Consider the following 17,117-nt stretch of genomic DNA (forward strand, 5'->3'; position numbering starts at 1 on the left):
TAATTAAATATAAACATTGAAATGCAGTATAACCTAAAATCAAACAAATTATTCATTATTTCTTGGTTGTATCACACAGAAAATCTTGAATCAGGTAATTTATTAGAATGTTAATTTATGAGATAAGATTTAATATTCATTATCCCCGGACCCTTCCCACACACTCAGAGCACCCGCCCACCCCCCCCCCCCAACAACACCCCCTACACCCTCACACACACATCTGCCCTGATCAAATGCATCTCGTCTGTCCGCATGAAGTGTCTTGGCAGCTATCATGAAAAAAAGGTCATGTCATAAGTTTACTCTTAAAATAGATTAATTCGGAATACCTCGTCGTCATGACGTATACAAATTTTCCCACTCTCTCAGGTGACTAGATAATTTTCCACGAGCCTCCACTTTCCATTTTTCCTCCTTTTTATTTTCCAGTAATTCTTTCCTAATCTCTTGAGGGGTTGGGGTCGTCTTTTAGCTTTACTTTGTTTAAAGATTAATTCGATTAGAAAAATGATATGATTTAGTAATTGTTCCTTCCCTATACCAAAAACTCCAATATGATTGCATACCGTGTGCCGTATGTATTATCACCCTAGACGCAGAACAAATTTCATCATTCTCATCTCCTGAATTGGTCTTTCGAAAATGAATTGCTCATATTTCCTTTCCATGATATTTTCAATAGTGATTCGCAGCACTTTTCTAATGAAAATTGGGCTGGTCTCCCATTATGTCCCCCCAATAAATTATAAAGAAATATGGAAATGGGCAATTTCGATGCCAGCAATAACGTGTGTCCTTTCAGATGTCTACACATTTTGTTTACTCTTGTCTCGAGATGTTCAAGAGTTATTTAGAACGGTCGTAAAAACCTACTCTAAAAGAATGGCACACAAATCTTCAATAGTTCAGAGACTGCATGGCCATCTTCTCCCACACCAGGCGCGGATCCAGGGGGGGGGCACAGGGGGCACGTGCCCCCCCCCCCTTGAGAAGCAAAAATAAAAATTCGTAATGTAAAAATGCCATAAAAACAGAGGTGTGCCCCTCTTTTGTAATTGAAGACCTTTTTTCCTTTTTTTTTGCTTGTCATTTTTTTTGGCTACGAAATACCCTTAAGTTGTGGTTGAAAGCCCTTTTTTTTTGGCTTGTCAATTTTTTTTTCCCGGGTACGAAATGCCGAAATGCCCTTTATTTCCCCCACCCTTTGGAAAATCCTGGATCCGCCCCTGTCCCACACTATGTCGCTATGACTGTCCATCATTTTTAAAAGGTTCCTAGGTTATACATTTGAATTTCTCCCTACTCACGTGACAATGTGTGTCTCCGCCCACACAAGACCGAATGTTTGGTAAATTTTTACCACTACGAGGGTAATTATGTGTCCAACCAATTGGGGGCAGTATTTTACTCAATGCAAGCATGTTGTCCAGTAAAGTTTAAAAAAAAATAAGCACCAATTACTTTAGAACGGACAAAATTTTCATCACACTAGATAAATACAAAATGCCCAAACGAAATGACCAATGTTTGTTGGACACCTAATTATCCTCATGGAGCACTTTTTCCCAATTTTCTTTGTTATAGTGCAACTGTGTACGTTGAAAGAAAGTTTTTTGACCCGGGAATCCAAGTGATTGTATGTTGGACTTTATACCACTGCTCTACTCCTAGAATCCACTTAGTGAAGAAGCAACACACGGTTTATGTAAACTTATGGTTTTCTCCAAGACCCATTTCGAGTGGCATGATAAAATAAATATTACATTGTCGTTTTCACGTCAAAGTTTTGATTTTTCGAAGACCCCGAAGTACCTAGATCTAATCAAGTAAAGGATGCAAAATGATCTGTAAGTACAGATAATTTTCTTAGGAATCAAAATACTAGTATTGTGCTGGTTAGATACCTACTTTTACTAGACTCGTAGTACAGTCCATTATTATGGATATGATCTGCTGCCTTGGGGATCGGTGCAGGTAAGACTGAAAAAAAAATGCTGTTTCGCAGGAGTTTTAATTTTTTTCCCGGGGGGGCCACTTACATTGACGAGTGGATACCATGCGCGACCAAAAAACACGTAAAAGGGATGTCCTTTTCACGATAGGGCACGTTACGTACGTAACGTGAAAAGGGTGTCAAAAACAGTTATGAAAAAAGGGCATCTATTTCGCTCGGAAAATTACGTGTTTAGGGTCGAATTTGCGGGGATGGTAAAACAAAATTAAAATGTTTTATAAAGGATGTCCTTTTTGCCCCAACACTACGTGTTTAGAGTCCTATTTGCGCGAGGTGTAGAAGGTGGGGTCGTACTAACCCAAATAAGGTAATTCAAGCCGACCAAAGGACCCGTAACAATAAAACATTCCTGTACTTGTTTAGGGGTTCATTTCAGGGAATATTTGCCAAGAGTATCGTTTTGTTTCCAATACTTGTTAAGGGTAGGGTTTCACACGCCAATACTTGTTAAGGGGTGCATTTTAAGAATATGGAAATTACGTGTTTAGGGTGCTTTTCGAGACCCCATGGTCGCGCATGGTATCCACTCGTGAATGGAAGTGGCCCCCCGGGATTTTTTTCTAATTTTTTAGTCTTCCTGCTACACAGACGGAAAAGTCTCCCACCATGCCCATAGGACTCGTCGTGCCGGAGCTTTGCCCGACACTTAACCATGTTAATTACAGCGTCTATGGAGAAAAGGGTGAGAGCTACCGCATCCTCCTCGATTACTGCTCAATTCATCCTTTTGGTGAAATATGTGATTTAAGATCCAAAAATTAAATTCTGAAGAGCCGGTGTCGAGTTCCAACGATCGATCGTCATGTTTCTTTTGCATCTTGAGCATTAATATGCCAGCCGATCAAGTTCGTGTTTGATACCATTTTCAGTTTATGATGACTGAAAATGGCCAATAATTGAACATAAATGTTTATTTTTTCGATTTTAATGAAATCGATCAAAATCCAGATAATAAAGGATAATCATCAAACCTTAGTCATTTAGAGTTAAAGGGACATCCTCTGCTGAAAACTATATTTAATTTAATGTAAGACGCTGAAATGTTCATTAAAAATCTCTTAATAACGAACTTATACTGAATTTTAAAAATAGTTTATTTTGTGGAAATATTTTATTAAATACTTTGTTGGCCAGACTCATTTTTCATTTGTTTGACCATAGTTGTTAGACAACCATTGCCCTTAATCGCCAGGAAGCGAGTAGAAAAGAAAGATTGTTTGTTGTCCTTACAGTTAGAGATTTGACGCTGGATCTCACAAATGAACGCTTTAATCATTGATGGGGCCAGTGGACGATGAACTCGATCCACCAATATATATATATACATACGGATTGATTGTAGTCTGTTGGGCAAACCCTTCACTCGAAATAAGGGTCTGAATGTGCAGCCTATTCATGCCTTAATGTGTAGTGAAGGCTCTCTAGTTTTGTATGTGCTAGTCTTTGCGTGGAGGCACACTTGTTGATCAAAGTTCCATTGAGGGTCTGTGCCTGCATGCAGACTAGATTGATTTCGCGAGAGATAATTATGTGTATAGCCATTGTTTTGGTATGATTAACTGACAAATTGAGTGGGGAGTGCAGGAGGGGGGGGGGGACTATGACATGAAAATAAATGTTCACAATAGTAATATACAAGACAAAATATACCAAAGACTTCTAGGGAAAATACCGCTATCAAAAAATTTCAATTGAATGTTGTGCATGCGTATATGTATTCCTTCTTCTGCAATAAAGATAAATAAAATGTTTGTTCATGGTTGTAAAATCATTGTTTCCTCAATGTAATAACAATCACCAAGTAGATTAGAGTATATTATGTTTGGTGCCTGTAGTTTTCAAATATCAAACGGAAGAATGAAGTGTCTTATCAAAACAGTTACAAAGTCCTTTGACTGACAAAACACTTTGACATTAGCGGAAGAAAACCAGTGCTTGCTACTAAGTGTTCAACATTTACATTTAGATTCTGTCATACATTTCTGACTAGTACCAATTCCATGGCTATACGTTTCATGTTATTCCCAAACTTATTGAAAAATTTGACTCTGGACGAATCAAATTATTATTGTTGTGTTTTCTCAGATTATGGCAAGTGATCCCCAGCTGAAATCCGGATGGCTATTGATGACCATTCCGAAGGCTCTTAAGACGTACCTCAAGATGATAGAGAAAGTACATGAGAGATTTCATGTTATACACTGGGAGGAGTTCTGCTTGGAGGTTGAGCAGTATGCACCTAGGATAGATGCTATGCTCGTGACGTCCTACGACATGCCAAAGCTATCCCCAGAACTTTTGGATCGGATGACAAAATTAAAGGTAACATAGAACCTGTTTTAGTCAAATATCAATGCTACTGTACTAAAACTGAATATTAAACGGAGTATTGATCATGGTGTTAGTCTCCGAGCAGGCCGGATCAGACACTTGAATTGTAGTTGTCTGAAACTTCTTTAAAATCAAACCCGATATGTTTCAATGAACAAGACTTGAAATCTGTAGAATTACAATATATCATACGGACAATAATTTGCAATTAATATAAGGATTCGTCCTAAATGTATTTTTGTTGGTGGATTGACGGTAAACTAAGAAATTGGAGAGTGTAATTGGGGCCCGGAGGTATTGCAATGTATAGATACGGTATTTTACAATGTCTGCTAATTGCTGACTGGCAGTGGTGTATCCATGAGTTGATCGAGGATATGTGCAAAGTCAATGGACAAGGGGGGGTTAAAGTGGTCCTATAGCTCTAAATTCACCAAAAGATCTAGGTGGCATGAATTTTAGCCACTGATTCTCTTGAGGGCTCACTACTACTTTCGATGCTCAGGAGATTCATGGTTTAGAGGAGTGGACTTTGAGACTTTGAGGAGGTAGAGGGTCACTCAAAGTCACATGTTTCTGTTGGGTTATTACTCAATTGTCCTTCTTCGTCTTTACCTATATCACTGTACCTATATGTTATTTGTATCCAGTCAGTTGTTACCGTAACTACTGGCACAGACCACCTTGACCTTGCGCTGCTCCGGAAGTACAACATCAGGGTTTGTACTGGGGCAGGTACGAACAGCGATGCATGTGCTGACATGGCCTTCAATCTACTGCTCTCCGCTGCAAGGAGAAACTCGGAAGGTATGACAAAATATAAATCAATTATACCAATTGAAAATCGGCTTAAAAGACCATATCCTGAAAGCCATACTAAACACCTTCTTATTTTGCTTCTTCTTTTTCTTCTTCTTCTTCCTCTTCTTCATTATTTTGTTGGCTGTACTTGCATCAAGTGTACCCTTGAAGCTGAGAAACCAGTTTCATCCTTGACCTTTTCGATAAATAAGTAATCAGATGTAGGTGATATGGTAGGCAGACCAATTACTCATCAACGCCACATATGAATATCGCTGATGGTTAAGGATGGGATTCAAGTTGTAGACATTCTAGCAGTGAACCGGCAAAAGTCAGGCAAACGACAACAACTAGAAGTATTCGGAAAAAATACAAAATAGTGGTGGGGCGTAGTTAGGCGTAACAACAAAGTGTCATGGTTGATGATTCTATGAATTCTATGAATTGATTATAATTCAGCCCGAAAAGTCATGCGAGTCTTTAATATGCTATATTTTGTTTTCACTGAAATCACTTAAAAATGACAAAATTGTGTGAAAAATAGTATCGAGAATCGTTCAGCAACATTTTCTCTTATTTATATTCCACGATGATCTCAATCTGATATATTATACATTCGGTTTTTTTATGCAGTTGTCGACCTAGCTCATCGCTTCGCGGCCAGATCAGAGACTGTGATGGAAGAAACCTTCCACTTCCTGGGCCACGAAGTGACCGGTTCGACCCTTGGCATTATCGGTATGGGAGGCATCGGTTACGAGGTCGCGAGAAGAGCTATAGGATTCAAGATGAAAACCCTTTACTACAACCGGAATAGAAGGTACATTCAACTTATGCACTTTAGATGAAAAAGAATGAAGTATAATGAAACTGAATGCTCTATCAACTCTTATTAGTTTTAACTCCTTGATGACCTTACCGTTCCCCGGGCCGACCCCTCACCACCATGATTGACAATTTAGGGACTCAATCGTTGCATAAAAGTTACAATTATAGTGAATTTACCATCTGATGGTAACTGTAATGGAATCGTAAATAAAGAGGCTTAATAGGAGGTAATTATAATTTTTAAATAAATTTTCGGCATTACTCGTATATGTGTTTAAGATCGCATGCTCGATCTGTAATGAAAATCATAAGTCAGAAAAAATTGGAACCAGTGGGATTCGAACCTGCAATCTACTGCTTTCCGGGCGGGACTTAACCACTGGTTCCAGATTTTTCTGACTTATGATTATCATTTCAGATCGAGCAAGCGATCATAAACACATAGGAGTAATGCCGAAAATTTGTTTACAAATTGTAATGGAATCCTTAATTTTGATTGGCTGTTTAGCATCGTCACCATGGTAGTTACCACTGTATGGTAAAGTAACCATTGCATTCCTCAACTTTTATACAACAGGTGGGTGTTTCATAAAGCTGTTCGTAAGATAAGAGCGACTTTAAGAACGACTGGTGATCCTTTCTTACGCGCTTAACCATCTCCAATGAATATATCATTTATTACACGAAAGGATCACCAGTCCTTCTTAAAGTCGCTCTTAACTTACGAACAGCTTTATCTGTTTAGATGGTATATTGTTTTGGAAGAAAAAAAATAATAGTCCTTTCATTTTAGGTCTAAAGCCGATGAAGACGAAGTGAAGGCAGAATACTGTCCTTCGCTAGATAATCTACTTCCTCAGGTGGATTACCTGATGCTGTCTCTTCCTTTGACAGAAACAACTCGTCACATCATCGGGAAAGATCAGCTTCAAAGAATGAAACCAAACGCAATCATCATAAATGTCGCTCGAGGTAGGTAGGGTGATGCTTTATTTACTGTTGTTCGTAAATATAGCTTCCTTTTGAAATAAATATTTTCGTATTGTTTGGTCATGGAAAGGGTAATGATCTTTAAAGAGGTACATACAGCTTAATAGTGTATCTGTATTGATATCGATAAAGGTGCAGAGAGCAACACCAGTCAGGCATTATCCTCAAGGATGCAAAAATGCGGTCAAAATGTTGCAGAATTGCACCGGAAAGGTCTCGAGACTGTTGACGTATTTGCGCAGGTTCAACTACTCGCTCAATTTTTTGAAACCTTTGAAAATATTCCCGGTAGTCATGTTTGACGGTGGACCCTTATCTATTTCAGAGTTTGTACTATATCAACCACTATTACCATGAATACAACTCGCATAATGTATTAAAATGTTGAGGGGATTCAACTGGTGAATTATTTCCGAAAATATGGAGCAAGCGAATCGATCTGACAAAAACGCTTCATCCAAATTCATGGTTAATAAGTACAATAAAATTTATAAACAATAAAACTGCCAGTATGGTAGTTAGAAGAAGAGGACCTACCGGCACTCATGAATTCGATTAATTCATAGTAAATAGCATACTAGTGAAAGGCGGAAAAAATCATTTTATTTTTAGTGGTAATACCGTATCCCCTCTTGTACGCCAGTAACCTACAGTTCACTCATTTTTGTCTGCTCTTGAGGCTCCTATTATGTTTATGTTTGTAATTTTTTATACTGAACAGGACGAATATGCCTATACAAATTCTTATGTTAACAGGAGAATTAATAGACCACGATGACCTGACTGACGCACTTCGAAGCCGTACCATCGCCGGAGCAGCCCTTGATGTGACTGAGCCAGAGCCGTTGCCTCCAAATCATCCACTGCTTACGATGAGCAACGTCATCATAACACCTCATTGCAGTGCTTTCACCAAGGATGTTGGGAAAAGAATGTTTCAGAGAATTATGCACAATCTATCAACATCACTCGCAACGACTTAAGCATCATGATATCTACTTACCTATAAAACGCCACGACATTTATCCTCATTTGAAGAAAGATTTAGAGTCAATCGCATTTTTAAATCCAATGGTATGTTTTGAAGGAATAGTTAGCTACGATGATTACAGCTCGTTATTTCGACTGTTCGATGCTCAGAAAGTTCATTAATCCGAAGGTTTGATCATCCAAAGGTTTGTAATTCCGAAAACGATCTAAGGTTCGTTCTTCCGAAGGTGCGAATATATCCCTGCAATACGACATTCAAAATGTAATCCGAAAGTTCGCTGATTTGAAGGTTCCGAAAGCGAAGTAAGGTTCGTTATTCCGAAGGTTCGATAGTCCAAAAGAAATAATAACGACTCATACAATTGGATTTTTTCGCATTACAAAACTTAACTCTTTATTTTGGTCTCACAAATCCTCGGAATAATTTTATATAATTGTCGGATTAACGAACCTTTAGAATAACGAAATGGTAGTTGTAAACTATGACTTACGTCTCTTGGAGAGATATTAACATTTATCGTTTTTGTAATATTAAATTTTCTATTTTGCCTTTTTTTGTTATCTATTTTATTTATTTATTTCAAATCTTTATCTAGGGCCAGTGTCATTATCTAGGTGGATCAGATGCCCATACACTAACTCACGATAATACGCGTGTTTTCATATCCTTGCTTTACGCTTGTCGGGTGACAAGATTGCCAATAAAAATACACCCCTCCCTCCCTCTTTCCACTACCCATCCCCCGGAGGAGTGAAAAAACAGTCAAATGTATTGTATTGTATTTATTTTCTGTCAATTACAAACAATATCGATGATATATATTTACGATCCATAAAGAAAAATCAATAAAAAAAGACGGAGGGATTGCCCTACTCAGCGTTGACATGATATCGACGCTGTTTTACTGAGGGGTCCCTAACATAGATTAACATGTAAACATATAAAGAAGGAAAGAAAAAAAAATAGTCGACTTACAATAAAAGACATTAAAAAAGTTTGAAATAGCTAAGAAAAAATTTACAATATATACACAATATAAAATAGAGGTCTGAACTGAAGGCTACAGAAAGTCAGGGCCTTTTTAAATGAATCGATATTTTCCTATAATTTCATGTGGTCGGGAGATCGGGAAGAGTATTATAGTGGAGGTGCCGTGGCCGAGTGGTCTAAGTCGCCTGCTGGATCCAAGGATCTGGGGTTCGATTCCCAGCACAACACTTATGCCCTTCAGCAAGGCATTTCATTCACATTGCTGTTTTATCGTATATCAAATAAATGAAAATGTTACATGCATTATGACTACCATTGTGTGGGCTTGTGTGTTTAAAAAAAATGCGATTCACCTCGGTATTGGATAGTACGACGATAATCTGTTTTGGGTTTGGGTAAAGCAAAGTTATGAGAATTACAGAGTGAATAATGATGGGATAATATATAGTCGAAACATTTTAGACATGACAGGGGACAATTCATGGACTGATTTATATACAAAATATTTCTTGCGCCATAATATTGCAAAACTGAACGAATTTGTAAATTGGAGATTATGATCACGTGGGTGGACTTTCATTATTATTTTACTTGCACAATTCTGGAGGATTAAAAATGGTTTGGTAAGGTTTTAAAGGTTTTTAGAGGAATCATATTAAAATATCCGCAAAAGTGGTCTGGCTTTGTAAATCAAATTTAGATTAGTCTCATTAAATTGAATGAATGAAATTATTTGTGAATTAGGATGCGTGCAAGAAAAACAAATTAAGTATCGATGTGGTGCTTTCCTAACGCCAAATATATTCCACGACTGAATGTTAACCATAAAGGACGGAAAATATAAATAAATCAAGAGAGGCAGAAGGACAAATGAGCATCAAAAGACACAGAGATAAAAAGGAATGTTCCAGCTGGCGTTGATGCGACGGAAAGCTGCTCTGCCAACTTTCTAAGGGAGTTTCCTCGACAGGAAGAGAAACAGGAAGAAAACAACGAAGAAACAGAAAACGACTGAAAAAATGAGCATAATTTGAAATAATACAAATGCACATTTTTAAGGAGTTTCATGTATCCGTTTTGAAATGATAAACGGCGCCATCACGAGTCTAGAATGTTCATATAGAACACAACAATTGTTTTCTAAACACAACCGCAGCTAAATTCGCTATACACGATTTTTACCATGAAGAGTACTTAAAGTTGGATCTTCAGATATAATACTTCTTTTAAAGAAATCGAGTAATATTGAAGGCATCGTAAAGAGTATCAAGGGTAGTATGGAAAAAGAGCGAGTGTATTTTTATCACATTTATTTAAGGTGAATAGACTTTATAAAGCAAGGCCTCCACAAGTTCACCATACTAGAGGTATATACTATTTTCATCACACACTCCGTGATCTAAATAGCTGCTATACATATATATAGCCTACTATTCAGTATTTAAAATAAATAGAACGACCTTTTCAAAGAGATTTATATTGAAACTTGAGGCAAGACTACAAAAACTACAAATCCAAATCCATTGGCGCAAATATTCACTACTGAATGACACGCGCAATATAAGCTAAAACAACAACCAAATTTCGTAATCTGATTCAAAGCCTTAAAAAACCCCAGCCTATTATATCGTCATTCCCACTGCCCTCTCGCGTCGGGTGTAGAAGTACTGACGAAAAAAAAATAGCCCATCCCCTAGGATTGATGCGTGATACAAATGTGAATTTCAAGCTACAAATAATAGATTCCACTGCAGCTGACGGCGATGAAAATGATTGAAGATCTGATTTAGAATAAAAGAAAAGGAGGCCTTGCCATGCAATCAAGCGTCACGATTTGTAAGTGATGAACAGCATTGTGAACAAAGTTTATGAAGCATTAGATTGATCTTACTGTGACATAACTAATAGTAATACTTGCAATATCTAAGGTATAATCATAAACGGTAAGATAGTCGACATTTTTATGTTGCATTATTTGCATATATCTGATGGCTCGCTATCTTTTTCTAATCTTAAATATATATGTAAAACAAGATTCTAAGCTGTATTGCTTTTATGATTTTTTGTCAGAATGAAGCATTTTGTGCTGCTCGGGCATACTGCTCTCCTGCTTCGTATTTTCCGACCACAAGTTTTAAAGATCTGTTGTCATGAAAAGAAAAATGGATACCGGAATTATGGGCCCGGGGAGCGTTTCATGAAAGGACGTGTCAGACGCTTTATCCGACAAGTCCTGTTTTATCCGACAGTTACTATAGCGACAGTGCTTCTCAACCAATCAGAATCCAGGAAAGTTGTCAGATCTGACAACTTGTCGGACGAAAACATTGATGAAACGCCCCCCAGGTATCGTCCCTCCCCTTCCACGATTTGGTTTTCATTGTTCTCGTTTATACATTTATTTAAGTACTTTAATTTGAAGTGTAAAATTTGTTGACCTTTAAACATAAGAAAGAGAAATGGGTAAACGGGATAACGATAATAACTCATGTTGTCGAATTGATAACCGATTAGAAGCAGACAGGGATTAGGGTCTGTCAGCAAATATGGTTAATTCCCTTTTCAAGATGCTTTACAACTGAAATCCGTCTGTCTGGAGAGAAGTTGTTAAACATTTTATTTTTTTTATTCTTTTGCTTCTTATCCTACACCCGGACAGCTAGCCATCTCTCAAAATATTACACCCCCTTCCATTTATGCAGTGAGATGGTGTTGATTACTAAATTCTGCTACTTTCAAAACTTAAATCTTTCATAGACCTCTTTGATGACAAATGTTGTACCAATGTTACAAAATCAAGAATTGACATTTCGGGCGAGGGTGTCATGTGCATACATTCGTAATTCCGAAGCTTCGTTATTCCGAAGGTCCGGATATTTCGAAGGTTCGATATTCCGAAGGTTCGTATTTCCGAAGGTTCGTAATTCCGAAGGTTCGTTAATCCGAAAACGAAATGGGGTTCGTAATTCCGAAGGTTCGTTAATCCGAAAAAGAAATGAGGTTCGTAATTCCGAAAACTAAATGATCAACGAACCTTATTTCGTTTTCGGAATATCGAACCTTCGGAATAACGCCACAAATGTTCGGATTAACGAACCCTTTTACGTTTTCAGATTAACGAACATCGAGGTATTGGCAATTTACGTGTTTCGGAATTACGAACCTTCGGAATAAAGAACCTTCGGAATAAAGAACCTTCGGAATTACGAACCTTTGGAATTACGAAGTGTTACCGGTGTCGTGTCCAGAGTGTAAGAATGACTTCAGCTTATAGATGCGGTGTAGTAAAAGCAATCCCTATATGAGGAGTCAAACGATTTTGTCTATAACCCTAACTCATATTTCATTTATTGTAATATACAATTCCCTTATTCCTCTTTAACATTGATGTCACGTTGCTATTATTTGTAATGATCTTAACCCTTTGATGTTTTATTTTTTTAGACATACATTTCTAACTGATTATCGTTGTTTCACTCGATTTTCTATAATGCCATAATTATTTCATTGCTATAATTTCAGTGTTTTTTATCAGTGAATAAAGTATACAATTAGTAGTTTTATAATTAGTAACTGTTCCCTTTTGATAACTTAAATATTTCAGTTTGATTCATATCATTTAAGTAAAAATAATTGTTTATTTACGTAACCAAGCATTGTTATCTTTAACTTAGATTTTGACTTTATTTTCATATATGATATGATGATTTATATTGTTCTTTATGTTTTCATCAGGTTATTGATGAAAACAATTTATGCTGATCTTTTGTACCTGAATAAATATAAATATGACAACTATCTTCCCGAGATTTGCCACATACCACCTGTTACTTTCATAGGGAGCATTCATGCAAAAACAAACGTTCAGCGATTTTCACTGATAACTGTTATATCATTCTGAAATCTGAAGTAGTCAATTAAAATCACAGTCGAGATACTGTATGGAAGTTACCTTCTCCTTTCCATGATTGTCGATGCCTGACAATAGTGCCTCAAGCCAATCTGGGAAAACCATCTATCAGCATTATTGGCGGATAAAGAACCAACTTCAACAGTGGATTGTCGTCTTGACAAGCAAAATCCGAAGCCCATGTCAAATGTTTCTTATAGATGCACCCCACCGTGTTTAGGATTATGTTCTCCTTCTCCTAGAAGAATAAAGTCTTTCGATCTTAAAGAGGGTGGATACACTCTAAAAACAAATCAGTAAAAAATGACTAGTTAATAGGGTCAGCTGGGTGCAACTGTTATTCTAGTCATATTTAACTATTTTCTAGTCGTATTTTACTCGAAGCGAATTACTTCTGACTAGAATATATGTCAGAAATGTGACTAGACTATCAGTTGCGCCCAGCTAATTACTTGTCTCGTCAATTTGACTGATTTGTTACAAGAGTTTAGTTTTGGTAATTCCTCAAATCGGCCTGTCACCATTTTAACAAATTTGTATATTATATGAATGTGTATGTCCTAAAACAGTCATGATGTGGATGATGTGACTGAAAACAGTATGAATTGAACATAAAGGAAACACTGAAAATTGCATCGAGAATATCGAATTTACTACATTCGAAGATTTGAATTATGTTGGAAAACAGTTTTATGTATATCTTAATGATTATTCAATGAGCAAACTGAGGATGTCATATCCCTACTTGTTGTTTGGTATTTCATTACATCACATTATGTCATCCAAATTTTGTCCTCAAAGAGCTATATAAAAATATGATCCACAACTGATTTCATCAAATGTTCATTGCTCCAACGTATTTTATTAGGAGGGAGACATATCAATCACACATGTAGGAAAATAGGAAATAATTATGATTTATGTAATAGGCTCCTAACATAAGAAAAGGGAAAGTGGGATTATGACGTGATCAGCCAAACCTACATGTATATATCCAGGATGACGTGCATATAACTGTTTTCACAAAATATTGCTAAATTTTAAAATCAAATAACTTCGCTATCATTTTAACTGATCTTGATGAAATTTATAACATTTTGTGTGATGAATTGTCTCCAGATATAAATATTTTCAGTCCAGATTTCCACTTTAACCCTTCAAACGCCATGAATACTGCATTATATGGAAGTAATCTTGGCTATACCGTCAACATGGTCAACTTTCATTTAGTCTAATGCCATCAACATTTCGTCTAACAACCATTTGGTCGAATGGTCATTTGGTCCAATCATCACTTCTTCTAATGACCATTTCGTCTCATAACCAGGAGTTGGTCTAATATCCCCTTAATTTCTATTCATTTGCAAAATTATTACTTAATCCTATTTGCCCAAAAGGTATATGGACTAAATGGCTATTGGGCCAACTTGTTACAAGACGAAATGATGGGTGGACGAATTTTCAATTAGTCCATGTGGATAGTGGACGAACTGATGGTAGACCAAATGATAGTAGACGAGTTAGAATTGGACGAATTGGCATTAGACGAATTGAAAATAAAGCACAATCACACCCCTGGATCGACTAGAAAACAACCAATGATTATGTCATCGGAAACAATGCGATATTTTTATCAATCTGGAGTCTATTTCGTCGGTGTATCTGTAGCATTTCTTTGATGTATATCAGTCAAAGATTCATCATCTCTTTAATCACAATTACATTAATTAAATTGACATTATTGAGGCTCGCTATGAACAGGAGGAAGCCCATCTCCGAGTCTCTGGAATTATGAGTTTCTAATGCGAAACACTAAGCTAGTAAGGAGAAAACAAGGGTGAAACTTAATAATTGTTTTGTTTTCTTCATAAATTTTCAATTAAATACTTTGTGTCTTAAAAAATGTAAAAACAAAATTACACTTTTGAAATGTTGCAAGTAAACAAAATATGATTCTGGGGAAATTTTATGTATGACCCTGAAGAATAGCTATCTGACTTAACTTTTTCTGCTACTCTTCACGCAATATGAGTCAAAGAGGGAGCCTATACAGTGCGTATCAAAAAAGCTTACACTTAGAAAAAAAATCATGTAAAATTATACATTGGTAATATCCTGGTGATTTTTCCACATTTTAACACTGGTAGAGATCCATTTAAGCGAATGACGATATAACTGTCGAAAAATATTTCCGCTTGAGTGAGCACCACTTACTTTTTAAAAGTAAGTGAAAAATGATTTGCGCAGAACTTTTAAATAGTTATGCAAATAAAGGTAGACCTTAATCATGAAGAACACGTGGAATCTAGCTAGTAAAAATTAATTTTAAGATATATTTTACCTTTTTAATTTGTTTCCTTGCTAAAAAAACTCTGAAGAATGCATTGCGCCCCGCCCCGCTCTCCCACACACTGAGGCCATCATGACAATATTTGCTTTACACCGAACTGTGATTTACATGAAATGGTTTAGTCTTGATTTTCATTTTGTTAATCATTGTCAAGCTTGGGAAAAGTGTGGAGAAATGAGTATTAAAAGAAAAATGAAATGTAAACCCACTTTAAATGATAATAACAGAGTGAAAAAATGCTGGAGATGTCTGATATAAACATTTGTTCAGATACAGTTATGTCCTCAGATCCAGCTGGCACAAAAGGGTAAAGGTTGTGCTTACTAAGTGTTGAAATTTCAGTTTGGGAAGCAAAATTGTTACAAACTACTTGAATGTATTCATTTTATTTCTATTGACTAAAAGGGCAAGGGAATGTATGAGAAATGTTTTGCAGGGTAAGTTTGATTTCGCCCTTTCCCCTTGACACAGCTTGAAAACGAGCATTTCTGCGCAGATTTCTGCGAGTTTTACAAAAATGGACAGTGCTCACTCAAGTGTAACATTCTGTTAAAAATTTTACTTCCATTGGATAGATGAGACCCAAACCCAAGAATATATGTGAAAAAATTACCCACATGTAGATTTATCAATTCCCAGGTCTGTTTCAAAGTGTAAACTTTTTTTGATACGCACTGTATAGTGCCCGTTTAACAAGGAGCTTCGATGGTTTCAAGTCAGATTTAAACTGAGAGCGATATATTTTTTCAGTTAAGATAAAAGGGTTTTAGATCAATCACAAAACTGTACCACCCCCCTTGTTGTTTATTCATTAACCAAGAGGGCAGTAAGGACCCTAGTATTGCTCTACGGCATACAACAGCACGGGGGGTGCCACGTGGCAAATGAGTAATTAGGCGATCCGTTTTGTCTTGTCATTATCTTTAATAATGTCCTATTTACGGAGGCACTTCATACGTCTGAGATGTGCTCTTTCTACACTACATACCTGGTAAGGATAGATAGAGTGATATCAAATATAACGAGAAGAGGGAAAAAGAGAGAATATCCCGGAAATAAAGAGCCACTATGTACATTCAGTGTGTGAGGCTGTCTTTACAAATATTCAGAATCTTGTATATAGGCAGGGGCGTCGATCTAAGTTTCGAATGGGAGTTGGTGATTAAACAAAATAAGTGTTTTATTTGTATTGCAAATTATTATTTCTTAATCTTCTCAAAAATATTGGGAGTGGGCAAATCGATATAATTGAGTCCCTGCTATTATCATGGGGGAGGGGTGATTGCCCTTTGTCCGTCCTCGGATCTGCTTTTAAGGCTTGCGGATATTTACCCTTCCCCAATTTCAAATAGGGTTCTCCTGTCTATTTCTCCGCTTCGCAGAATAAAGTCTCACTGTCTCCCACCCCACTCCTTCCTTTCTCTTCCCTTCTCAGCATTCTTCAACAGGTCAGTTCATATCTAAATTAGATCAGGTACAGTCCTCCCAGAACAAGCACCACCTCTTTAAATGAATTTAATCTTCCAAGTCTGCGATAAAGCTTGAAGTACAATTCAGTCTATAGAGTAGTTTAACGAAATACATGCTTCTAACACTTGATATGGTTGGAGGGAGCAATTCACAGCGTCCTCAAACTTTATTTCAAACTGGGCAAAACACCCAACACCGATTTTAATCTCATTGAGATCACCGTCAAGTTTTTTTTTTACAGCCGTGTCCAATACATAACCAATTCGATAAGATTAGATAAATTTCTGCTAAACTTATCATGTTTCGTTGAATTAAACAAATAATAGTATCTTGATTAAACTATTAATGAAATAACTCTTTAGTGTTCCAATCGTGCATGCCCTAGCATTCCTCTGCCATTCTCGCAGTAGGTCTTTGTATACCTTCCAGATACTGTATG

The 17,117-nt window shown here is 36.8% G+C and overlaps 1 protein-coding gene across 1 annotated transcript; it reads left to right on the plus strand.

Moving 5' to 3' along the window:
• The first annotated feature begins 3,977 nt into the window (after nt 1-3,977).
• On the plus strand, nt 3,978-9,547 carry LOC121409357 (probable 2-ketogluconate reductase). The gene is made up of 5 exons (XM_041601293.1): nt 3,978-4,339; nt 4,999-5,155; nt 5,783-5,969; nt 6,771-6,949; nt 7,724-9,547. The coding sequence occupies exons 1-5, from the start codon at nt 4,106-4,108 to the stop codon at nt 7,948-7,950; spliced, it is 984 nt and encodes a 327-aa protein (XP_041457227.1). The 5' UTR covers nt 3,978-4,105; the 3' UTR covers nt 7,951-9,547.
• Nucleotides 9,548-17,117: the final 7,570 nt, after the last annotated feature.

The sequence above is a fragment of the Lytechinus variegatus genome, chromosome 2 (genome assembly GCF_018143015.1).
Source record: "Lytechinus variegatus isolate NC3 chromosome 2, Lvar_3.0, whole genome shotgun sequence".
NCBI lineage: Eukaryota > Metazoa > Echinodermata > Echinoidea > Temnopleuroida > Toxopneustidae > Lytechinus > Lytechinus variegatus.